This window comes from Euleptes europaea, chromosome 8 (assembly GCF_029931775.1).
Source record: "Euleptes europaea isolate rEulEur1 chromosome 8, rEulEur1.hap1, whole genome shotgun sequence".
Lineage (NCBI taxonomy): Eukaryota > Metazoa > Chordata > Lepidosauria > Squamata > Sphaerodactylidae > Euleptes > Euleptes europaea.
In genome coordinates, this window is record NC_079319.1 from 27,150,007 (window position 1) to 27,177,333 (window position 27,327).

The window sequence follows — 27,327 nt, forward strand, 5'->3', positions numbered from 1 at the left end:
GATTAAAGACTCTTTAATATGTTTTCTTCCAAGACCTAATATACAAATGCAGAGGTAGTAAAGGACTCTTCCTGTGCAAGCTTGGATGAAACATATCGAAATCAACTCTTTGTATTTTATTTAAATAATCCTCAAGAGCAACCTGGAAGGAAAAAAAAGAGAAACAAGGTCATTTACAGAGCGGACAAATGTATTGATAAGCAGTGGTCAGCAAAAGTCCAGTTTACAAAGATAGGAATGAATTTTTACAGTATGAAATATACCAACAAGAAGATGCTGCACTATCAAAAAGCACAGCAACCAAAAGGGATCAAATTCATACTTATGACCAAAGATACAAGCCCTGAATTTCGCAGAGAGCCCTATATGGGAGGGCACTAAGAATACTGTAATTTCCATGCATTAATCTGCCCATAAGTTAAGATCATCACCTGAGGTTCTTCTCTATGTACCTCAACTATCAGAGGCAAGAGGTTACTGGAGGAGAGGAAGTACTCTGTAACATTCTCCTTAGGCCTGATCACCTGGCACCACCTTTGGTCACATTTTGGTACCGTGCAATGTCCATCCTATCATGTTGGTCCAAGTTATTTTATGTGGGCTAAAAAAAAATGTGGAGTTACACTTACTGTGTAAAGAAAGGCAGGAAAGGCTTTGAGGGGAACACTCCCTCTGAAGGACCGAGCCTGAAGGAAGACAGAGAGCAGGTTACATTTCAAAGTATACCGCAACCATGGAACCAACAGAAGTTGCCAAGATTCCCTATGATTCTGCTTGAATATACTACAGCCTACACAGAGATTTGCTGCACATGTCAACAGTCTGGCACTGAACAGAAAATAAAATAGATAAAGACTATTTGGAAATGACCGCTATGACGCTGGTATTTCCTTACCGTATATACTCGGGTATAAGCCGACCCGAGTATAAGCCGACCCCCCAAATTTGAGGCCAGAAAAGGGAATTTCTTATTGACCGATGTATAAGCCGAGGGTCAATAAGAAATTCCCTTTACCGGCAATGCTGCGCTCTAAAATGGCGGCCGCCATTTTAGAGCGCAGGGCCCCTGCCCCAGGTCGCCCTCCCGCCGGCCTCCCGGGCCCTCCCGCCCCACCCCACCCCACCCCCAGTGCCATCCAAGGGGGGGAGGGGGAAGAGCCCCTGAACCCCCTACTTACCGGGAGACGCGGCGAATCGGCGGCGCGGCCTTCCTGGGCCGGCAGGAGGCCTTTCCAGGCCCCTGCCGGCCGGAGGAAGGCGCTTGGGCGCATGGGTGGCAGCGGCACAGCCGGCAGGCGCCTCCTGCCGGCCACGGAAGGACCCTGCCGGCAGGAGAAAGGCGCCCATGCGCCGGCGGAGCGGCCGGCAGGGACCTCCTGCCGGCCCCTCCAGGCCCCTGCCGGCAGGAGAAAGGCTCCTGGGTGGCGGCAGAGCGGCCGGCAGGGACCTTCTGCCGGCCAAGGAAGGACCCTGCCGGCAGGAGAAAGGCACCCGGGCGCCTGGGCGGCGGCGGAGCGGCCGGCAGGGACCTCCTGCCGGCCCCTCCAGGCCCCTGCCGGCAGGAGAAAGGCTCCCGGGCGAGGCGGCGATCCGGTAAGTTCCTCCCTCCCTCCTCCCCTCTCCTACCGTATTGACCCGTGTATAAGCCGAGTTCGGCTTTTTCAGCCCTTTTTTTGGGCTGAAAAACTCGGCTTATACACGAGTATATACGGTAGTTACTTTTGACTACTAGGAAAGTGACCAGGCTGTAAATCATCTTTCTCACACTAGAGGTCATCTTCCTGCCAGGCCATCATGCCAGTGATTCACAAGTATCCCTTCGACTGTCAGAGAAGTTACATCAACTTTCTGTAGCCACAGGCACGAGACAGTGAGGAAGGCAGACTGCTCCGTGCATCATCAAAATTGCTAACGCATGCTAGAAGACCTTCATTCTGTACTGGGGCAGGGGCCATTGGTACAGACAACACAGGATTGCATCACTCTTGGGCTCTAAGCAGGCAGGACCATAACTGGTGCTCTTTGTGCAGTCATCTGTGTTGTTACACACATAGATCCTGCACAGGCCTAACACTCATTTGTGGGCTGCACAGACACCATGGAAGAGACTTGATGGGCCTTGGTCTGATCCAGCATGGCCGTTCTTATGTTCGAGGCAAAGGCATCAAATAGCAAAACAAAAGTTAGGAGGTGGGAAATACGGGACTGAGAGAGCAGAAAGGTCTTGGAACAGTAGAATGTCAGATGGGTCTTTCGGTGTCCTCCTAGGCCTCAAGAAATGGAGATGCTAACATGTTTGGCTCAAAAGGCAAAGATGACAAGGAATTCCCCCACCAGGACAAAATGCCTACTCCATCACAGGAATCCTTCCAAGATGATAGCCCCGTTACTGGTGTCGTGACTTGGAACGACGGAGCAATTTCAACGACAGAAGGAGCAAGGGATTGCTTGGCACTTTGAGAACACTCTCTTGTTCCAGAAGGGAAAAGTTCAGAGCTTGGAAAACCCATCCCTCCTTTGTAGATGAACCATCTAACAGAGTTGGTGTCCCCATGAACTTGACTGACCAGTTGCTGTCCTGATCTCTTGACCCTCAAGCAGCCCTGCAAGCACTCCAAGATATGGAACCAAACACTCTTAGCCCAGAAGATCCAGGGCACATCCAGTTGAGTGGACAGTGGGGAAAGAAAAGGTAAGAATGCTGGTCCATCCTCCAGATGTCTTTAAAAGCTGGGTTATTTCACTTGGAAAAAAGTAGTTTTGACGCAGAAGAATCAAGCAGCACATTAAAAGCCCAACAAAATATCAAGATTTTCAAGATTAATACATACACTAGAAAGAGGAATGCCAATATCAAGACGTTAGTTGAACTATGATGGTTAAAATGGCTATCTAGCTTTGCAATGCTTGAGGATATTAATTGGCTTGAACAGTAGCCTAAGCAGAGGGCTTATTATGCCCTCTGCTGGTCGTAAGTGAAGACTGCCAATACAGCATTTTCTAACCATCCATCCTTGTAATCATCTATCAATTCTGGCTTAATTTCATACCAACTGCCTTCTAGAGTTGGGGCAGAGTTGCCTAGTGGTTAGGGGTAGGACTGTGGAGACACAGGTTCAAATCTCCATTCAGCCATGAAGCACACACGGCCATTCACACACTCTTAGACTAAACTAACCACACAGGTCTGTTGGGTACCCCTCTGGAACTACATGTTAGCCTGCTGCAAACACAAGTGGGAGTTTTGCGGCCTTCTGGAAAAAAGAAGAACCGTAGTGGAAGGGAGACCTAAAAATGTAACTATCATTTTTAGAAGTATCCAGTGGGACTATAGCTCACTCAGATTGTCTACCAAACACTGGACAGCTTGCGTGTGTTTTGCCGTCAAGTCACAACTGACTTATGGCGACCTCGTAGGGTTTTCAAGGCAAGAGATGTTCAGAGGTGGTTTGCCATTGCCTGCCTCAGGTGTTTCTTGGAAGTCTCCCATCCAAATACTTGTCACGGTCAAGGCTGAGAGTGTGATACTGGCTCAAGGTCACCTAGCAAGTTTCCTTGGCAGAGTGGGAATTCGAACCTGGGCTTCCCAGATCCTAGTGCAACATCTCAACCCAGGGGTGTCAAACTCATTTGTTACAAGGGCCAGATATGGCATAAATGTCATTGGGTTGGGCCGAGCCATGTCTACCAGCCCAGATCGGCCATGTGTACCAGCCCGCTGCGGGCTTGCCAGTCCAGATCGGGACTGGGAGGGGGGTGGATGCCACGTGGACGTCCCAGCCAGCCAGCAATGTGGATCGGAAGGCCCCCGCAACCCAGAACTGAAAGCGGGGGGTGGCTGCCTTGGCTTGCGGGCTGGATAACAGCGCTCAAAGGGCCAGACCCGGCCCACGGGCCGTATCTTTGACACCCTTGCTTTAGCCACTACACCATCCTGGCTCTCACACATGACAAAGCTAATTCATGCCAAATCATTCTTTCGACTGTGTGGGGCAGTTGAACATGTATCTTTCAACTGTTAAATGAGGATTATATGTAGCCATCTCCTTGTCTCTGCTCCAAGGTAGCAAGAAGGGGGAAATGAAGACAGATATGATAGGGAACGCCAACTTTTGATAAGAAGAAAGCCTTCGTCCAACAGGAGAATCCGCACAGAAGTCTGCAAGCGGGAACTGCAGCCTCCAATGCATCACACTGCAGGATGGACAAATGAAAATGGGAGAGGCTATTCTTAGTGATACAGGATATGCCAGCATCAATTACAATCCGTTTGTTTTTATTTTTGTCTTGCCATTCCTGCTGGTCTGTCCAGACATCTCAAGGAACACTGCAGGAAAACCAGCACTTCCATGATTAGGTCCTACACAAGAACTCCACCAGGGTGGAAATGTAGACTGCACCAACCATTTGAGGTATGTTTTGGGACACATTAACTGCCCTGCACTGGCCCAGCCTTTTAAAAATATCTTTATCTGTGCAAGCAATCCAGATGGATGTAATGTGCGAGCCAGGCAAACCATACACACTGTCAACAGAAATCCTGTATGTCTACAACATTTCTGCCAACTATACTCACAGCAACTTGGCCTGCATACTACATCTGCACCTGTGCCCAATAATCCTGGCTGTGCAATGTGGGGGGGGGGGGAGGTCGGATTTTCCAAGGACCACTACAAAAATTGGGGGAGCTTACAAATGGAGGTGGAGAAGATTACAGCTGTAGAGTTGGGTAGGCTTATAAAAGGAGGGAAGAGGTTTAATTCAGTGTTCAAAAGGGGCTCACATTTTCAGCCAGGCTGTGGGTGGCAGAGGAGGGAATTGAAGGAACTGCTGGGGGAGAAGGCAGATTCTGCATAGTTCCTTTCTCATCTGGCTATGCGCACTATGGTTGCACATACTATAGAACTGTTTCAAGAAATGTTTACAAGATTTGAAAGGGATTCAGAAAGCTTCTTTTAGAGCCAGGATAGGGCTGTGAGAAGAGGCAGCTCAGGAAGATACATTGAAACCAAGGACCTCAAAAACATTTGGAAGTGCTTTTTCCTCCCCATTTAGGGGGAAACAACAACACAGAATTGGTACTTGTGTTTGTAGGACAACTTTTTGGCTATATTCAGATGTTACAGATCTGGACTGTGATGAAAATGAATCTGGTTAACACTCCCCCTTCACCATCGCCACTCTTACATGCCATGTTGAGTCCAAACACTTCTTAAGGCAGGAAATCTCTCTCTCCACAATTTGTTGACAGTCGAATTTGGGTTTTTCAACCAACTGAAATTTGTTTCTGGTCCACAAACTGGGAGGCTAAAACCATAGAGTAATCCTGGTTTAGGATCCCAGTTTATAGACAAGAGACAAAGCCCAGTTTGTCGAAACATCCAAATTTAGAAGGTTTAGGAATTTAGGAACCACAGTTTATTGTTACTGAAGACTTCCTAAACCAGGAAGTCTTCAGTAACAATAAACTGTGGTTCCTAAACCAGGAAGTCTTCAGTCTCAGCTCCACACACAAAGATTTTGGAGCTTTTCAAGCCAGTATGTACCCAAACTGTTGCAGTTCCTAACTATGTAAAGAGGAACTCATCATTAGATAGTGAATGCCGAGAACATATTAGGACCCAGGGGGGGAAGAGACAAGAAGAGGAGCGTGCACAAACTCAAGAAATAAATCAGGGTTATTCTCATCACAAACAACCTTCAGACTAACATTCACAACCTTCAGACTAACATTCACAAGACAACTGTTTACATCAAGCAGGTCTGCAGCGCTATAATAACTTACAAAAGCACAACCACACTTCCTAGATCTAAAGGTAATTCAGCAATGCCAGTTTCACTTGTCACATTTAATACAAACACTTCTAAATTACTATTCCCTCTCCTCCACCCCAAAGTCAGAAAATTAACTAAAACCCGTTCAAGCCCCCCTTTTTTATTTTCCAGGAAACAGGACCATGCCTGGCCTACTCTCTCGCCCCTTCTAGCCTCACCTTGTGAACAACCAAAACCCAAAAATTTCACACACGCAGGTTCGATCATTCACCTTTTTCAAGAGGCTCCAATCTTGAGTTGTTTCTCCTTTGCTCACATTCAAACCTCAAACATGGTTTCTCAGCCCTTACTTGAGGTTAGTTGGGCAAGATACTGATTCCATTTACTTAAGAGTAGGCAAGCAAGGGTTATTAATCAGGACTGTACTGTCAGCCATCCGTGTGCCAGACTACAGAGAAGCCTCAAGAGAGGGGACCAGTTTTGTCAAGAAACATGTTTACAAGACAAGGATTATACAGACTTCTGCAAAAAGAAAAAACTCACATGTTCCAGATGAACATGCGCCTGACTGGCAAGGTCGTATATTACATCTTTCACTTTTTGCTCCTGTTTATGTCTTACGAAATCCTCTTGCGAAACACTGTGCTGGTATACCAGGAAGGAAAAAAAAAAAGTTAAAAACATTTCTGGTAAATAAATTAAGAGGAAATAAAAAAACGACTTCCCTGAAGGCGTATTACAGATGCCTAATTACAGTATAATTTAATTAGCACCTCTAATGTACACCATCTGCCCTTGCATTGCAATGCAACAGGTTCCCACACGCCTTCCCAGTTGTGAAACCATATCAGGCTTCACATAAGAGTACAGAATATTAATCCACACTCTACTGCTCCAGCAAGATGGCCAGATACACTAAATCACGGGTGTCCAACTAATTATGAGGGACGGATATTACATAAATGTCACTTTGTCGGGCCAAATCATGCCTCGCCAGCCCAGATCAGGACTGGGAGGGGGGCAGCTGCCTCATGGGCCAGATAAGAGCTCTCAAGGGGCCAAATTTGACCCCACAGGCCTTATGTTTGACACTCCTGCACTGAATGCAGTCAGGCCAGCAGCTCCTTTCCAGCAGGGCAATCTCTTGAAGTGATTAACAGCACTGGGGTCCCACACATGGCTCACTCCTGTGGGTGCCAAGAAAGGGCTCTTCAAACTGCTTATCTTCAAAAAGAGCACCAACAGACTTTGGCTGGGTCAAGTGCTATAAGGGGAGGATTCTGTTTCCCTATTGCTGTTCACGCTGGTGAGGGTTAAGCAGTTCATTTGCCTGAAGATTCAAGTAAAGCAACTGTCAGAACCTTCCTCCCAAACTGAAGAGACCTTCCCACGAGACCGGGAGCGGGGGGTAAGAACATGGAGCTTGCTTATCCGGGGCCCGACTGGGTGCCCTCACTGACAGCGGCTGAGGTGACTGCATCAGAATCCAAGAGAGCCAGCTTGGTGTAGTGGTTAAGAACGGTGGTTTGGAGCAATGGATGCTAATCTGGAGAACTGGGTTTGAGTCCCCACTCCTCCATATGAAGCCAGCTGGGTGACCTTGGCCTAGTCACAGTTCTCTTAGAGCTCTCTCAGCCCCACCTACCTCACAGGGTGTCTGTTGTGGGGAGGGGAAGGGGATTGTAAGTCGGTTTGATTCTCCCTTAAGTAGAAGAGAAAGTTGGCATGTAAAAACTCTTCTTCTTCAAGCTTGGGGCCAGCTGCTTAAGCCTACTGTAGGATCTTTTCTTTTTAAAAAAATGTGCATTTAACTCTATTAGTTTTCCTCAAAGCCTTTCCTAGAACACCACATTTTGTTGTTTAATTTTTTTAAAAAATCAGCCCTCCTATATATTTTACATGTTGCCTGTATGATATAACCAAATGGGCAGTGGACACATAATTTCTATCCAGTACAAAGCATTACTTCTTCCTTGCATTCCATACTTAAGGGTATTACACCTGCACCAGCCAGAGATCTCCAAAAAGTTTAAACAGGGCCTTAGATGAATTGATTATGGGGAAAGGCGTGCTATTTCACACTGACTTTTTCAAAGCGCAATCTCTTGTGGTTACACACACACTTGCCCAAGCATATCCAACAGGCCATCAAAAATACAATGGGGTTAAGATATAGTAAAGTTAGATAAAAATCATTCATAACTTTCTTTATCAGTATGCAGACACAGCACATAGCTAAGATAAGCCTTTTCAACAAAGGAGTGATACTATAGCAAGTAAAAGAAAGACAAAGTTTTCCAATCAAATTACATTCGAACAACCTAATCATATATACACAGGATGATCTGGAGCAAGGATATGATTTCAGGTACCAATATGGGTTGACTCCCAGCTGAATCATCCTACCAGCATACATGTGTCCATAGGCAGAAACACCTTTCCTCTGCTAGCATGGAATGGAGTTGCTCTTAAGCAGGTTACAATGCCTTGTGCCTTCCCAATGTGACTGGCAGCATGGTCAGCATGGATATTCTTCACACCTGTACTCACAGAAACAGACATTTAAACACACTATGATCACAACTGCCCTGACCTAGATGGCCCAGGCTAGCCCGCTTGTCAGATCTCAGAAGCTAAGGTCAGTTCTGGTTAGTACTTGAATGGCAGACCACCAAGGAAGTCCAGGGCTGCAATAGCAGAGGCAGGCAATGGCAAATGGGGAGGGGCCATGGCTCAGTGGTAGAGCCTCTGCTTGGCATGCAGAAGGTCCCAGGTTCAATCTCCGGCATCTCCAGTTAAAGGGACCAGGCAAGTAGGTGATGTGAAAAACCTCTGCCTGAGACCCTGGAGAGCCGCTGCCAGTCTGAGTAGACAATACTGACTTGGATGGACCAAGGGTCTGAGTCAGTATAAGGCAGCTTCATGTGTTCAAACAACTGCCTCTTGCCTTGAAAAGCCTCCACGGCTGCTGTAAGTCAGCTGCAACTTGACAGCACTTTACACTCCCATGGGCCCATCTCTAAGCAGACTCATTGGAATGCAGAGTTCTGTGGAACTCAATGGGCCTTGCTTCCAAGTCAACATGTCTAGGGCTGCAAGGGTGTATCCACAAACAAGACCCCTCCCCACTCACTGACCCTCCCTTGCAAGTGTTCCCCTTCAAGCTGCTTTAAGAAAAAAATTCTCTAAGCCAGACTGGAAATAAGCTCATCAGCAAGGGAAGGGCAAGAGAATAGCCAAGGTGAATTTGACCGGGAGATCCAGCAGGTGGTTAAGCAACCCCCACGCCCTAATTTTTCCCTACAAATGCCAACTATCCCCACATTACCTTGACAAATGCAGACTCGGGGACTTGCATTTGTCAAGGTAACATGCAGAAGTGCCACGAGAAGGCCACCTTGGGTAGTTCTATCTTAAAAAGCCTCTGCTCCATTTACCATCACTAACGGTGATGCGCTTCAGACTACAAAGTGTTCTTAGCAATTACTTCAGAAATGCACCTACCAAGTGTTTCCAGAGTGAGATAAAGGAGCGAGCTCTGAGTGTTTTCCGCATATGCCTCCAGTTCTTTGATATTCCTATATGCTCTATCATCCAAATTTTTTTCCTAGAGTTTGAACATAGAATCAGCCAGTTTTCTAGCATACATTTGATATAAACAATTTACTCAAGCATCTCATAAATATTAAAATTTCCGATACACTCATCACTGAAGAACAGGGAATAAATATGCCTTAATATAAATATAAAAGAAGCTATCTACAAGACACAGGCAAGAAACCCAACCCATTTGGTGTTACCCTTTTCCCATCTATGTGCACAATCACATGACTATCAGGAATAATTAACACTACATGTTTGTGGCTTCTCGTGTGCCCTTCATGAAAAATGTAAGCCAGATTCCTATCCAAGGTTATTTATTAAATTTCTATCCCGCCCTCCCCAGCCAAAGCCAGGCTCAGGGCAGGTAACCTTAAAATCATCTTACAGTCAGTTATACATATTCATTAAAACAATAAATCAATTCTAAAATAACCATATTAAAACCATAATGATAAAGCAGTTTTTCTTTTTTCAAATGCACTGAAAGTAACCCAAGAATGATCATCTTGAATTGTGCTTGGACTCCTCTCTTAATCTAATACTGCATATTTTTAAAGACAAAGTTATAGTGACAGAACGCTATGAGGCAGAGGTACAACATCAGAAGGTTTTGATGCACAATCGTGAGAAATCCTTCTAAGCATTGGATCTAAATAACTGGATAGATAAGGTGAAACAAACTTATGCATCAAGTAAGCTGACTTATTATAAAAATGATAAAGACACGGAAGATCTAGATGCTGTCTGGATCCCAATAATCTCCAGAATGGAAAAAACTTTTTAAAATCTAGAACATGGAGAGGAAGATGAGTAAGGTTTCTGCTGACTTTAATAAGCGTAGCTGAGTTCGTTCTCTTTTACTATTATTACTTTTCTCTGTTACGATATGTAATTTTGATTGTTGTTCTCTCCCCCAATTCTGTTAATTTTATATATGTACCGGTAATAAAGTTTTTATTAGTAAAAAATAGAGAGAGAGAAATCCTTCTAAACGCTTTTTAGTCCCTATGGTGCTACACCTTCATAACCCTGCCATGACAGGCAGAAACAACAAGAGTTTTACACCACTTTAATTGCCCTGGCCTTCCCCAAATAACTGATTTGTTAGAGGTCATCCTATGCTCCCTTCAAAGGGTAAGTCCCAAGGGTTCCCTGAAAAGCGGGAATGGCCATTGTACATGTACACAGTATAGCTATGCCCAGGGCAAAGCTCATAATTATGCTCTAACAGAAAACAATATTTCCTGTTTCAACGACAAAACAAAGCAAAACCAAAGAATGCTTACATATCTTTCAGATTATTCCAATAATTTTAAAAAACTTACCCGTTCATCAATAATCTTCATGAACCACTTTTTGGTCAAGTGTTGCCGCTTGACAGCCTGGAAGTAGTTGAACATACAGTTATCCTTTATGTACGTTTAAATGATAAGAGAGAAAAACAGGACGTTGCTGAGCCTAAGATACTAAAAAGTCAGATTTACAACAGCAGCTTTCTTTCCCCCAAAAAGGGGCATATTGTGCCTGCACTTTGTTTCACTTTTTTCTTCACAATTCAACAGCACAGACTTTGATTAATAAAATACGACGACAGAGGAGAACTTTATAAAAGGCAGCCAGCAAAAGGAAAAATGAGCTAAAACTATTTTACTGACGTTCTCACAGATACCTTGAACTCATCAAGTTGTTAGCCAGACACTCGCATTCATTAAACTGGAGCTTTTGTCTTGAGAACATTTAATTCAATTTAGAGGATCTGGTAGTTCCAGGGGAACGGAGTGGAGAAAGCACAGCTACAGGTTGGCTCCACACCAGGAGGCATCTCTGCTGTGCTCCCGCTGCTGCTGTGAGGGCAGAGGCATTCACATTGGCAACAAAGACTTCACATGGACAGATTCCCCCCCCCCCATACCAGTGGGGGGTTTGCACTGTTTTTTAACATTGGTAGTAGGCATAGTTAAATTGTGGAACTCCTTGCCCCAGGATGTAGTGATGGCTGCCAACTTGGAAGGCTTTAAAAGGGGAGTGGACATGTTCATGGAGGCTAGTAGTTAAAATGGATACTAGTCATGCTGCATACCTGTTCCCTCCAGGATCAGAGGAGCATGCCTATCATATTAGGTGCTGTGGAACACAGGGAGGATGGTGCTGCTGCAGTTGTTTGGTTTCTGGGCTTCCTAGAGGCACCTGGTTGGCCACTGTGTGAACAGACTGCTGGACTTGATGGGCCTTGGTCTGATCCAGCATGGCTTTTCTTATGTTCTTATATATGTCACTGTAGGGATGCAGCGCTGTAGCAATATATCTGCTTTTTATTTAAATAATAGCAAAAAGCCTGATGGTATATGGAGTAGTCATAGAATTGTGGGCGCAAGGGGGAACAGAGGAAATGGCGCCAGTTGTGGGCGGTGAGGCACAGAAATCCACACTTCCCTGCACCGACTGCCACCCAAGCCACTTTGCATACAACCTTTCTAGAAAGATCGTACAAAAGCAAGTTGGGGAAACTACGCACCAAAGTCAGGGGAAACTTGGAACATGAATGAATTGCGTGAGGATGATGCACAAAAGTGAAAAACCGCTGCCGTTTGCAGAGGGAGAAACATCCATGCAGAAGCAAAATATATTTGAACATATCCTGTTACAGAAGTTTATTGAGCAAGGCATGACAAAGTATCAGGAAATCTAAAATGGAGGGGAAATTACTGCACATTAAATGTAATGATGTGGTTGAAATATATCTTTTTTGGCATAGTACAGTGGTCGGCACACCACGGCTCACGAGCCGCATGCAGCTCTTTCGCCCATTGAGCGCGGCTCTGGAAAGCACCCTCCTCCTCCTCCTCCCCTTTCCCTTCCCTCACAGCGCGGCCAGGTTTTGCAAGCGACGCTTGAGGGCCGGCAGCGCCAAGGCGTGCTGCGGCAGCCAATCAGCGGGCGGGATTTTTCCTGCTGGTTTTGTCTGGCGGAGGAGGCTGAGGCGCTGAGGAGAGGCGGACGGGAGGATGGCACGCCGGCCGGGGACGGAAGGAAGGAAGGAGCCCAGGTGGCGGCGAGGAGGAGTCTGATATCCAGAGCTCCTGCTCCGAGGGGAAAGAGAGGAGGAGGAAAGAAGCCGGGGACTCCGACGTGCTGGAGAAGTTCGCCCTGGTCTGGGCAGCCAAAGCGTTTTTGCCGGGGGAGGATGAGGTGGGTGCCGCGGCGGTGCGGTCGAGCAGTGCGTGGGGAAGGGGAGCAGCTGAGCCCCCAGGGGGAAAGGAGGGAGGGTGGCGAAGAAGAGCTGCCTTTGCCCGCCCACCTGTTGCCCCCCCTCGAAGGTTTTCCTGGGTGGGGTTGCAGAAACCGAGGTGGCCTCCCTCTCCCTGTCCTAGTTTGCTTTATCCGGGCTCCTCTGGAGCCTTTGGCGGGGCTCCTCATGGTGCAGGGGCGCGCCTCCTTTCCGCCCTCGGAGCGACTCCTCAGTTTGTCGGTGAGCCTCCATTAGGCTTACTCCCAAGTAAGCAGGCGCAGGATCTTAGTCTGTGAGAAGCGGTCATGCTAGGAAGGCGAGGGGTTCGTTCCAAACGCTTAAGTGTCTGTGTTTTTATAATAGTTATGACTGGGGAGGGTCCGTGGCTCAGCGTAGAGCATCTGATTGCCATACAGAAGGTCCCAGGTTCAATCCCCGGCATCTCCAGTTAAAGGGTCAAGTAGGTGATGTGAAAGACCCTCTGCCTGAGACCCTGGAGAGCCACTGCCTGTCTTGAGTAGACAAGACTGACTTTGATGGACCAAGGGTCTGATTCAGTATAAGGCAGCTTCGTGTGTGTTCATGAGGAGGAGGAGGTTGGGGCCCGGGGGGCGAAGCCATGTTTGATTCATTTGTACTCTCTTTTTGGGATTTGTACTCTCTACATGCACATTTTCCCCATCCAGATTCTCAAAACTCTGCATGGGGGGTTATTGGCCATTTATGAATGGGAGGTTTTGCCTTGGATTTCCCACTCAGATGCACATTTTCCCCATCCAGATTCTCAAAACTCAACAATAAGCCCCCCTGCAGAGTTTTGAGAATGCAGATGGGGAAAATGTGCATCCAGAGAGCGGCAAATCCAAGACAAAACGTCCCGTGCATGAACGGTTGTTAAAAGGCGTTTTGGCTCTCAAAAGAAATCTCAATCATTGTACTGTTGATATTTGGCTCTGTTGACTAATGAGTTTGCCAACCACTGGTATAGTAGGTTGAAATATACCTTTTTTGGTATAGTTGTAATGTAGTTTTATACCAGTACAGAGAAAAAGGCAACAAGTTTAGCAGGTATATTTATCTCATAAAGCATTCATGATGACCTCAATGTATGAAGATCCTGAAATTAACAAAAACTGATGCACTGGTCTCTTTCACACTCAGGAATTTTACAGTTTTACAGTGCTTCCCTAAAGAGACTAACACCAGTCTAAGCCCATTAATTTCAATAGGCTTAGACTGGAGTAGTTCTTCATAGGATTGCCCTATTAACAAAGACTGGATATACAACAACTTTTGCACAACTGTAAGGAATGATGGGGAGAAGGGAGCTAGGCCCCTTGTATTTGGTTATTTTGAGACAGACATTTACCAGAATGGCTAAGAAAACAGGAACTAAATCTTCATACATTGATATAAAAACAATATCAAACAGACCAATGCTGAGGTTCAACTGCTGAGGACTTGCATAGCATGCAGGAAATCCCAGGTTCAGTTTCCAGTTAACACAATCTGTCAGGGTATGTGAAAGGCCCCTTTCCTGAGACTCTAGAGAGCCTCTTTTAGTCAAAGTAAATAATACAAATGGTTTGACACAGTTTAAGGCAGCTTCATATATGTAAGGGGCTCCTTAGTATAGATTTCTCAAATATAGCTAAATAAAGATGATACCTACAGGTCTATTTATATGCAAAAATGGAGAAAAAATGTGGCTCTTTTCTACCTACTTATATATGGAAATGTGCACTGGGCGAGAATAATTATTATGCAGTGTGTTCCAGTTTAAAAGAAGACTTGCTACAAAATATTATCTTAGAAAAATGTACAGCTACAGCAATCAGAACCATTGGAAGTGTGATCAGGCTGCTAGGGACCTTTTATACAACTGATCTTGCAGCTGGGTAGATTACTTTGCAAGCAGATTGCCCATAGTATAAACATAATTTTGAAGGCTAACCAAATATTTGATCACCTAATGGAAAGGATCGGTTCCTAGAAAAGACAGTAGTATTGCTATTGTCTATACTGCCTGCAAAGTATTGGACAATTCAAAATGTTACCAAGTTGAGTGAATGGTCAATTAAACTTTCGGACTGAACTCCAATGAGTCAGATCACCTACTCTATTCAAGTAACAGGAGGGCATAAAAAATACATAAGTAGAGAAAATGGGATGTGGTTTAGGATGTTTCCGAACATTAAACAGAACAGTATTAAATATAGCCAATGCTCTCTGTTATGAGAAGTTGCTATCTCTTTTCATGCGTGTATGCAAGGGTAAGCATAACTGATTCTATATGCATGCTGAATATGAAGTTAAAATATTTTACTTATGCAATAGATTCATATAAAACTGGTAATGTGTAACTCCGAATCAAACCAAGTAAAATATGGCATGTGATGAACAGGGCAGAAAAATATTCATTACTAGAACAGCAAAGCAGTGTCACTTCTGAGTCAGAAAAGAAAGGAACAACATTTTGACTCACAGACGGCCTTGCTCACAAAAACCAGTCTGGACAAGTCTACAACCAACACTTATAAACTCTACACTAGGCTCAGAAAGGAACAAGCAGGGAAAGGAGTTAGGGAAGAAACCAAACTCAACAGGAGCTAGTGTGATGTCAAACAAGAAGACCTAGATTCAAATCCCCACTCTGCAACGAAAGCTTACTGGGTGACCTTGGGCAGGTCAGTCTCTCTGAGTCTACCTCACAGCAACAGAAAAATGGAGGAGGATGGAGAGGCTTATATGCCTCTCTGAGCTCCCTGGAGCAGAAGAGAAATCTGACAGGCAGGCTTAGGAAAATAAAAACTTTGAATCAATCCAGCCAGTCCCACAAGGGAGAAACTAGTGGGTTGAGAGGAATGGAACAGCTCACTCATGAGCATTTTGTCTTGCACTGATACCCAGGTAAAGTAGAAGAAGAGTTGGTTTTTACATGCCGACTTTCTCTACCACTTAAGGAAGAATCAAACTGGCTTACAATCACCTTCCCCTCCCCCTCCCCACAACTGACACCCTGTGAGGTAGGTGGGGCTGAGAGAACTCTAAGAGAGCTATGACTAGCCCAAGGTCACCGAGCTGGCTTCATGTGGAGGAGTGGGGAAACAAATCCAGTTCACCAGATTAGTGTCTGTCGCTCACGTGGAGGAGTGGGGAATCAACCCGTTCTCCAGCTCAGACTCCACTGCTCCACACCACCGCTCTTAACCACTACACCTCACTGTGTTTATCCTCCTCCAGAGCATCAAGGCCAACCTGCAAGCACTCTCATGGCTTTCAGTCCAGTGTACCCATCCCTGTCAGGGTCAAGCCCTGAAAAAAAGGGCACATTCTGCAAGTTTAAAGCAGAAGCTGGCTGCATATTGGCACTGATGGGCAAACTCCTCTACAATGTTACCAAGAAATCAACCCTGCCCATCCCTGGAGCAGTTTTACACTTTTAAAAGGTTTCCTTTTTAAAAATATTAGGAAGAGACAATGAGCAAAAATGTTTACATAGTTGTTGTTTTTTTAAGACACAGATAGTGTACCTGAAGCATAGGGGGTGCACAGAAGCAAGACTGACGGCTGGCCTAATGTGCAGTTTGCTGGTATGTGCATGTGATATTTAATACATGAAGCCATGTTCACCCAGTGGCTGAGGGACATATTGTGAGTGTGTTTAGTACTACATCTGTCTTCACTCTTGCATATAACCAAGATTCTGTACTTCTTAGAAGGGGCCTTCTATCCTAGGAACCATAACCAAGAGCATAAAATACAGTGTAGCCTGAATTTTTGTAGTAACTGCTTTACACTAGTTTTAGATTTCAAAGACTCAGCATTTGCATTTCTATAAAATGTAACCGGAAGCAAGCTTCATTCATTTTTAGAATGGCAGCCTTGCATTTTCCTCCTTAATTCATCAGGTGAAAGTTACATCCGTTTCAATGGAACTATATTTCACATCATACTTCATTATTCCCTGACATACCTGGGAATTGTGTTAGGGGAAAAAACGTAAGCAACCCTTTTTAGCTCTTGGTCTTCTTAGTACTACTGCATTTTTTTAATTCTATGTCTTATGCTGCCTGGTTGAATTGTTTTCTATATTTTGTAACCCACCTTCCCATTTTTTTTAACTTAGTGTTTTCCCTAAGAACAAGGAACAACTACAAGAGATTAAGACAAACATATATTTTATACCTTCCACAGCTCTCTAGCAACCGGCTGTTTTGGTGCGTTATCACGATATATGTCTTCTATAGCTTTCCTCCAAAATTCTATTCGCATCAACCCAATGGTCTTCTGAGTTACTGCATCTTTAATCTGGAGAAGCAGATTGGGTTAACTTTACTTCATTTTTAATTTGCTCAAATTAATCCAAATTAATCTAGTGAACCAAATAATTTTACTAAATGTATTTGTACTAGCAACATACACCAAATACATTTCTTCACCACCTACCCGACTTAAACCATCCTTACAACACTTAGATTCACTCACATAATAATCACACCACCCAGAACACTCAAGTGCTCCACTCAGTAAGAAGCTTTTCATACTTATATAATGCTGTGGTAGAAAGATCTTCAGCTGAAAAGTTCTAGAAGGTCCTTAAAAGTGAATTCGTGTTGATATTTTAGCGTGTTTCTAATCAGTTATTACCCCAAAGTAATTATTTAAAACATCCTAACCCAGCTTCCCATCAGAAGATCCATAACCCAATAAGTAACCATAACCTACTAAAAACAGCCTCCAATTAAAAGGGAAAAAATGGTCCACACCATAAAACAATGCTAAGCACTATACCAAGTATTCACAGGAATATTTTTCACATCAAGTGAAACATTCTATAAACAGTGCCAGCCACAGCAATTGATATACTGAAATCCCTCTGGAAGAGGATCATCTTCAACAGACAACAAATGGTTAACAAATGAGTGATGTGATTTCCCATGGAAGGCCATTCCATACTCATAGCACTGCTACCAAGAAGTGCACGGCCACCCACTATACAACAGTCAGTGGGTACATACAATGAAGGGTCTCCAAAAATTACTTTGGATTGGATGTTACCACCTTTATTTATCTCACCCAGTTCTCCTCTGCACAGCCCTTCCCATGAGATGAACACACATGAAGCTGCCTTCTACTAAATCAGACCCTTGGTCCATCGAAGTCAGTATTGTCTACTCAGACTGGCAGCAGCTCTCCAGGGTCTCAGGCAGGGGTCTTTCACATCACCTACTTGCCTAGTCCCTTTAACTGGAGATGCCGGGGATTGAACCTGGGACCTTATGTATGCCAGGCAGATGCTCTACCACTGATGCCAGGCAGATGCTCTACCACAGTCCCAGATATACTATTTATTCATAGTATAATTATTCCCAGCCATTTTGATGGTCAACAGTGCCCTCTCCCTCTTTCAGCAGCAGAAAAACGGGTAGAATCCCACCCCTTAGTTCTATAGAGCCATCTAAATGAAAAAAAGCCCAAAATAAAGCTACAAAAGATTACCTCTGGGGAGTGCAAATCTTGCCCAATTGGGAAAAAAATTCAATGTCCCAACTCCACCGAAGTGATATATAATTTACAAAAAAGCCACCTAAGAAGATCTTGAAGAAGAGTGCTTCCAGAAACTTTGATGGAGAGTCCTGCCACAATTGGACATAGGTAAAAACAAAGACAAAGAAACTGCAGAAAAGCTGAATGGATTTTTAACATAGTTGCTCAGATACTTTACCGCTGATGAAAACTCTATGTCAGAGGGGATAAATAATGAAGTTTTAAATTGAACACATGAATTAAAAAGTAACAACTCACTGGTGGTTATTCACCTGGGAGTACTTTAAAAACAAGACTTAACTGTGAAATGGTTAAATTATTAACCGGAATGCGTAACTTATGAATTAAACCAGCCTACTTATGAGCAAACTGGAAGGTGGCCAAGGTGACACCAGATTTTTTTAAATGACTAGGAGATGTAAATTATAAATCAATCAGCCACCATTCAGGTGAATTAGTGAACATTATTATTTATGCTGGAATTATTAAATTTATGGAACAAGCCTTGCTGAGGAAAAAGTATCATCAGCTTTTTAGTACTGTCTGGCAGCAACAGACAGAAACAATGGGGTGATCCAATACTTGGCAAGTTGGCACTTTCTAAAAGCAATTGTCAAAGATCACCATCAAAGGCTCCTAAACAACCTTAGCAGTCATGGGACAAGAGAACAGGTCCTGTTATGGATCAGTACCTGATCAAAATCTCAAAATGTAAAAAAAATCAAGAATAAGTAAACTCACAGTAGTGGCAAACAAACAATGGACTATTCCACAGCTATATATTGGAATAACAACTGTTGACCTTCTAAATGATCTGGAGCTAGGACCAATTAGGTAGCCAAGTTCATAAATAACATCTAATTACCCGGGGGGGGGGGGGTAAAATCTCAAGCAATCTGAAGTATTCCTAAAAGATATCTCTAAACAAGATTACTGTGTAACAACTGGGCTGATGAGAAGTCATTTAAGTTAATACACATTAGGAACAGGCGCACGCACACACACCCAGTTTCACAAGTAAATGCTACTGGCTGTAACTATTTAAGAAAGAAGCAGGAGTCATGGAATCATAAGAGTTGGAATGTTACTGGCTGTAACTATTTAAGAAAGAAGCAGGAGTCATAGAATCATATGAGTTGGAAGGGACCTCCAGGGTCATCTAGTCCAACCCTCTGCACAACGCAGGAAATTCACAACGCCCCCCCCCACACACACACAACCAGTGATCCCCCTACTCCATGCCCAGAAGATGGCCAAAAACAAATCTTCCAGGTTCCCTGGCAAATCTAGCCTGGAGGAAAATTGCTTCCTTACTCCAAAGTGGCCCCAAAGGAATATAAAGAAGAAATCCATAACTGAACAAGCAGGCACACTGTGGCTCTGAAAAAGGCAAAATCCATATTAAGAATCACAAGCCTTTCATTCAACGTTTCACCATGGAATATTTTAATACCTGCCTGAGCCAGTTCTACATTGAAAGCTCTCAGGGCAAAAACAGAAGAGCGCGATTCTGCTGGCAGGAGTAATGAACAGAGGTAGCCTTCATAGTCACGTTTCCTGGACAGGACAGACAAAAACAGAGGCAAGGTTAAGTCTGTGTCACAAGCTCATGTAACAAAAGCCAAATTAAGTAAACAAAGTGTCTCCAGTTCAAGGAATACAGGATGTAATTTCAAGGGGCCCCCTCCCACACAAAAACAATCTGTGGTAGATGTTATGGTGAAATACTTGGGAGATCCATGGGAACGTTTGCAGTTACGTAATCCCTAAGTGGAAACAAATAATGCCAATTTCTGTGAATAAGTGGCAAGACACCACTGAATATATTTAACACATCTAGTTTGGGATTACATATACCAAACTGTGTTATCTACACTGCCAATGTGTCTCTCCTCTCCCATTTAAATAGTACTCACATGGCACAGTAGAATCCTCTACAAGCGATTCTTAAACTTTGACAGCAATCCTGCCCAGAGTTAGGCACGCCTACGACCCCTTCTTACTTGTGGTTCGCAAGCCATTGTGGACGGTACCCTATTCCCACAGCAGACTTCTGCAACCCTAAAAAGACATTGCTGGAGCTCACAGGATCCCCATGTACAAAAAGTCACTAGCAATGGGAGGGGCTGCAGTGAGGAATGGGATGCCGTCACCCCACTCCTTCCTAAAGCTGAGCCATTGCTCTGCCACCTTTCCTCTGCCATGTTTTCTTTGGGTGGTAGAAGAAGAAGAGTTGGTTTTCATATGTCGACTTTCTCTGCCACTTAAGGGAGAATCAAACCTGCTTACAATCACCTTCCCCTCCCCACAACAAACACTCTGTGAGGTAGGTGAGGCTGAGAGAGTGTGACTAGCGCAAGGTCACCCAGCTGGCTTCATGCATAGGAGTGAGGAAACAAATCCAGTTCACAGGATTAGCCTCCACCGCTCATGTGGAGGGGTAGAGAATCAAACCTGGTTCTCTAGATCAGACTCCCCTGCTCCAAACCACCGCTCTTATCCACTACACCACGCTGGTAGAGTGAAGTGGGGCGATTTCACCTAATTCCCCCTCCTCACTTTGGCCTTTCCTGTGCCTAGAGGCCTTTTGTCCTGCAACCCCAGCAATGCATTTTCAGGAATTAGAGGGCTGCTGTGGGAAGGGCAGGTGGGGAAAGATCCAACACTACAAGTGCCTTCCGTTTGCATTATTATGGGAGCCTATAGGATTACAATAGTCTACAAAGCTGACTGAAAAGCTTCAACATTAAAATTCAGTTCCTTCTACACTCTACTACAGCTATGACCAATACACAAGGTTAAGAGAAAAGGAAAGCACAGCTAGGTTTGTACACACTCTTGACACAGACACACCAGTTCATCAAAACACTATTACTCAAGCTTTGGCACGTGATTGGTCAGTCGACCGTATTAATAAATTTACTTACTTACACTATTACTCAAGCTGATAAAGTTTACCAAAGCCATTTCCTGCACCCAATGAATTCAGTAAGCCGCGAAGGCTACAGAAGTAGAGATTAAATTTAGCATTCATCACTGTCTGCTCTGAAAAAGTCTTCAGCATTTTCCTTTAAAGTATTTTCATCATAACCTTAGGAAGCACACTATTCGCCACTCTTGGTCAAGACGGAGTGTACAACAATTATCCCATGTCGGCATTGTCTCATATGAAGCACAGGCATGAGGGGGACCAACACCGAAATAATGAAACAGTGTGCTGTGCAGAGTGTCAGATCTGGAATCCTTAAAAGAAGGTATCTGGTCAGAAAACAAATAGCCTGGGTGATGCGCCCTTGTAAAATAAATAGTGGCACCCTTGTGTCTGCACCAGGGGTCCCCAACCTTTTTGAGCCTGTGGGCACCTTTGGAATTCTGGTGGGCACAGTCACAAAATGGCTGCCACAGTTTACCCTCAGTCACACAGGGAAGATTTCTGAGGTGTGGTGGCAGCTGCCGCCAATCCAACGTTTTCAAAAATCTGCACAGCCAATCCAATGTCCAGTGGCCAATCGGAAGCCTTACTAGGCAAAAGCCCCACCTGGCCCTGGCCCCTTTCTAAAAACACTTGGCGAGCCCCAGGAAAGATGTCAGCAGGTGTCATGGCACCTGCAGGTACTAGGTTGGGGGCTCCTGGTCTACACCATCTGGGACAGCAGTATTTTTTACTATATGACTACATTCACACAAATATTTCAGACGTTTAAGAACAAAGGAGTTCCCACACACACACACATTTAGCCTGAGAAAGAATTCAGGTTCCACCCTGCAAATGGATAAGAGCAACAGTTTCTCATACCTGTGTGTTCCTAGTTGTGGCTTCCACAATGTGGAGCAGCCTACCTGACGTGGTCAGGAAGACTGTCATACTTTTATCATCCCACTGAATGCATAAAACAGGATTGTTCAGGATGGCATTTGTGCCATGGAATAGAAATGTAACAAAATGAAAGTGCGCACAAGGGCGCTTTTTATAGTGGGAACAGGGTTGCAGTTTAAATTGTTTGTGGAAATTTTAATCCTTGTTCTTTTTTCCTCCCTCTTCCTTCAGCATTGTTTACAATATATGATACTGTTTTTATCCCATTCTCCTCTAATGGTGTGATCCAACTTTATTGCACTGTTTACTACCTAATTGCGTAATCCAGTTTTATTGTATGTGTTACGATGGTCTTTATTGCATTGTTTTTATAATTCTGTAATTTACCACATGTCTCAGTGGGAAAGGTGGATGGTGAATGATGTAAACTAAGGCCATTTACGCATGGGTGCTTTCTCCCTCTTTTCTCCCGGGAATGCAGCAAATTGGTGAGGTCCCCACGGCACCTGCTTTGCACAAGCGCGCGTTGACCCCTCTGTCTTTCGCTACATTCCTGGAAGAACTAATTAATCTGTTATTGCGACTAAAATGAAAGTCGTGCAACAGAGGAAGGAGCTCGCCCATGCGTGCTGGGCACCCGGATTGACTCCCCACCGGGAGACTTCTGGGCCCCAGCAGCAGCGGCGGCTCCTTTCCCTGCCCAGAGTAAGGCACTACCCGGCCCCGGCATGGAGAGCAGCAGCGGTGGCACCTGTTCCTACCCCCCACTTCTTTCTCCCCCTCTAACTGCCCCCCCCTACAGGCATTTGAAGCTCACCTCTGAGCAGCCTGCCAGGTGGAGGTTTGTGGTGGCTGGAAGTGTGCGGACCTGGCGCGCCGGAAGGGGCTACCGCCGCTTCCCCTCTGACGGCAGGGATCCAGGCAGCAGGCTGCTTGGAGGTGAGCTTCAAACGCCGGCAGGGGGGGGGGGAGAGAGAGAGAAGCAGGGGTGGGGAGGGGGAGGAAAAGGTGCCACCGCTGCTGTCCTGGCTAGGGCCGGGCAGTGACTTCTACCTGGCAGGGAAAGCAGCCGAATTTGTTTGTCCCTGTTTTATGTCCCCATGCATTCAATTTTTTGAATGCGGGAACATAAAACGTGAGATACACCAGGGACAAAGAAATTCGATTATGGCCATGCGTTAATGGCCTAAAAATGTTAACCATTATCAGTATTAGCTGTTCATCTGTGTTCTGTTTATTCTATTATTGACAAATACGACATATCCTTGTTGGAATCTCTGAACACTTCAATAATGACAACTGTGCTTTATTTTCCAGAGCCAACACTGTCTATCTGGCCACAGATATAGAGATACTTGTTTTACTGATATTCTCAGGGGAGCGGGTGGTCAAACTTAGGCTACTTCCACAACAGGCGTACAGCAGAAATTGGTACGCGTATATTTCAAATCTGACAAACTTTGTTGATGGAAATATCACTACCACTCAGGGCCTAAGCACAATGGGTACAATTTACCAGGGCCTGGGTGGGCTCCAGATGGTTAAAGCTTATTATCACAATGTGATCTTTTTATAATTCAAGAAATAACATAGTGGGTTTTTTTTCTTTAACGACACATGAGACTGTACACCATGTATGTTGGAATCAGGTGTGTGTGTGGGGGGGGTTACAACAGCCCCCCCCCCCATACATTTGAGCACCTGCCACAAATGGAAGATCCATTGATGGAGACAGAAAAAAACTACTCCCTTTCTGGCAAGCAGAGTGGTGTTATAGCTGCAAATGAATATTTGCTTTGAGTCTCAGTAATAAAGGCAAACTATAAGTGGAGGTAGGATAAATAAATAAAAGAGGTGGAAATATGAATGATATTAATCTAATGAGGCAGTAACTTCCCACTGCAGAGGGAGGGAAGAAGAGAGCCTAGCACATGTTTAACAGGCCTGGATGCAACTCCACCTTCTAACTACCATGAACAGAGTGAAGGATACAAGTGCCTCTCCATCGTACCTGGATACAACTCAGATGAGAATCTCCTTCCCATGGACATTAATATCGTTTGTATTGGATTTTCTTTTAAGTTATTCTTCTTGTGGCCCAGACCTGGACAGCCCAGGATAGCCCGACCTTGTCATATCTCGGAAGCTAAGCAAGGTCAGCCCTGGTTAGTATTTGGATGGGAGCAGAGGCAAGCCACCTCTTTGCCTAGAAACCCCTACAAGGTCGCCATAAGTCAGTTGTGACATGATGGGAAAAAATTCTTGTGAGTTGCTTTGGGAGACAATTGTGGGCTGAAAAGGAGAGCTAAAAATATAACGAACGAAGTCACCCAGGTCCTTCTTCTGATAAGGCTGTAGCAAGCCTTCCTCACTAGGTGGGGCTGTGACTTTTCCAGGTAAGCCCAGACCCTGCCCATCCCCAGGTAGAGGACAGCAGCAATGTCATAGCTGAAAAAGTCTAGGTCCCAAGCAGCTTGGCCAGGTTAAAGAAGATGACCATCCCTGTCTAAGTTACTCTTTACCCATTTAAGTACCTTGTCATGCTGGCAGCCAGAGCTAAGCAGAATTTCTTTAAAACCAGGAGTTCACCTGAAAACAAACTCTCATTCTTTAAATGAGAAACTATTACAAACGAAAAGCCTGGCATCTGGAAAACAGAAACAGGAGTTTTGTAATTGGTAAGAACATTTTATTGCTGCACAGGTTTACACAGACTAGGCCTCACTTCTTCTGATGCAATGAGCGGATCCTCAGAGACACGGGCATTTTATGCAGGAGTGTGTGTGTGGTGGGGGGGGAGCATGTTAAACGATCCCCCCAAAATGCAGAAAATACAAGGGTGAACGGAACGTAATGATGTAAAACTCAAACCTAATCCAAACGAATACAGAGACTATTCACCAGCTTTGTCAGCTAGTTAACACCTGTACTGGGTAGAATCATAGAGTTGGAAGGGGTCACCAGGGTCATCTAGTCCAACCCCCTGCACAATACAGGAAATTGACTCTCCCTTACAAAGCAAGAGTCCAGTAGCACCTTAAAGACTAACAAAAATATTTTCTGGCAGGGTATGAGCTTTTGTGAGCCACAGCTCACTTCTTCAGATACAGCTAGAATGTGAATCCATCTATCTGACATAAGTCTGACATCAGAAACCAAAATATTCAAAAACCAGTGGGAGAACATTTCAACCTTCCAGGACATTCTGTTGCAGTTCTCTTACAAAGCAATTTCAAACTGCTGAACTACAGTTGATATTCAAACTAAAGTCAATGCATTTACCTGGGCTGAATAAAGACCTTGCATTCATGGCTCATTTACCAATGCTGATTTCTCCACACCCATCTCTCCCCTGGACATCACAGACTCTTTTTCATACCACACCTAATCCCATCACGCCTGCTATTCACATTGACATACTGTTAACATTGACATACTAATGCTTGTCTGAATTCACTCTCCTCTACTTAAAAACAGATGGATTCACATTCTAGCTGTATCTGAAGAAGTGAGCTGTGGCTCACAAAAGCTCATACCCTGCCAGAAAATATTTTTGTTAGTCTTTAAGGTGCTACTGGACTCTTGCTTTGTAACGGAGAGTCATCCTGGCCATCTTCTGGGCATGGACTAGAGGTCACTGGAGGTGTGGCGGGGAGGTAGTTGTGAATTTCCTGCATTGTGCAGGGGAGGGGGTTGGACTAGATGACCCTGGTGACCCCTTCCAACTCTATGATTCTACCCAGTATGATTCTACCCAGGTGTTAACTAGCTGACAAAGCTGGTGAATAGTCTCTGTATTCGTTTGGATTAGGTTTGAGCTTTACATCATTACGTTCCGTTCACCCTTGTATTTTCTGCATTTTGGGGGGATCGTTTAACATGCTCCCCCCCACACACACACACACACTCCTGCATAAAATGCCCGTGTCTCTGAGGATCCGCTCATGGCATCTGAAGAAGTGGGGCCTAGTCTGTGTAAACCTGTGCAGCAATAAAATGTTCTTACCAATTACAAAACTCCTGTTTCTGTTTTCCAGACGCCAGGCTTTTCGTTTGTAACAGTTTCTCATTTAAAGAATGAGAGTTTGTTTGCAGGCGAACTCCTGGTTTTAAAGAAATTCTGCTTAGCTATGGCTGCCAGCATGGCAAGGTACTAACACGGCTGTGTGTGAAGTGCCGTCAAGTCGCAGCCAACTTAAGGCCACCCCTTAGGGGGTTTTCATGGCAAGAGGCTAACAGAGGTGGTTTGCCAGTGCCTTCCTGTGAATTATCTCCCTTACAAAGAGGCTTAACACTTGCGATGAGCGAGAAACTCCCAAGCCTTTGCTCAACCGAGGAGGCCCAACCGCGGCCACAGCGATGGAGCCGGAAACGGAGCCCAACGAGCATCAACCGCCGCCTTTCGGCACGAGGGTTCGGAACGCGTATTTCAAACCGCCGCGAACGCGCGTGGGTAAGGAGAAGCCCCGCCCTGCCCGCGGCGGCAGCTCCAGCCCAGGAAGCGTCCGCGAGGCCACCCCGCCCTGAGCGCCCGGCGAGGGCAGAGGAGGACTTACCGCACCAGCTCCACGCAGTAGCCCCCCTCCTCTCCAGCGCCCGGCAGGCTCGAGGCAGCCGCCACTGCCGGCGCCCCCCCTCCGCAGCTCGCCGGCCACAGCAGCCTCCCTCCGGCGCGCGACCCCCGGGGCCGCCCGCGGCAGGGAGCCCAACGCAGCCCCCGGCCCACTAGGCCCGCGGCTACGGGGGCGGCCATCTTGCGGAGTCCCCGCCCCCCTCGCTTCCTAAGACACGCCCCCCCTGCTGTCAATCCACGCTTCTTGGCCAATCGCTTCATCGCGTCTGTCTCCTTTCTGGTGTCAAGCTGTGGCGGCCTAGGCCACAGAGGGGGGGGGGAGTTACTCTGTTGTGTGCGGGTCAGTTTTGTGCCCTGTGTGTGTGTGAAGTGCCGTCCAGTCGCTTCCGACTCATGGCGACCCTATGAATGAAAGTCCTCCAAAATGTCCTGTCTTGGACAGCCTTGCTCAGGTCTTGCAAATTGAAGGCTGTGGCTTCCTTTATTGAGTCCAACCATCTCAATCCCCCCCCACCATTGCTAACCAATTTTCAAAAACAGATGCCTGGTAGAAAAAAATAAGATCACAAAACCTCCACGCTAACAAAGACTACAGTCCACAATAGCCATGCAGATTAGCTTTGGATTTCACACATTAACAGATCCCTTCAGGATACAATGGTTCCATATTAACATACCACACCCTCATTAGCACATTATCTTGATACTTACAGGACAATGATTGGCACATTACCTTTGATACTTTTTGCAGGACAATGACTCAGCTCAAACCCAACCCCT

At 45.3% G+C, this 27,327-nt stretch overlaps 1 protein-coding gene across 1 annotated transcript; it reads right to left on the reverse strand.

Moving 5' to 3' along the window:
- NDUFAF6 (NADH:ubiquinone oxidoreductase complex assembly factor 6) lies at window positions 1-26,727 on the reverse strand. The gene is made up of 9 exons (XM_056854538.1): window positions 26,531-26,727; window positions 19,615-19,714; window positions 16,796-16,918; window positions 10,704-10,760; window positions 9,280-9,382; window positions 8,182-8,315; window positions 6,319-6,420; window positions 630-686; window positions 1-142 (listed from the first exon to the last, which is right to left on the reverse strand). Exons 1-9 carry the CDS (start codon window positions 26,725-26,727, stop codon window positions 14-16), a joined length of 1,002 nt encoding a protein of 333 aa, XP_056710516.1. The 3' UTR covers window positions 1-13.
- Window positions 26,728-27,327: the final 600 nt, after the last annotated feature.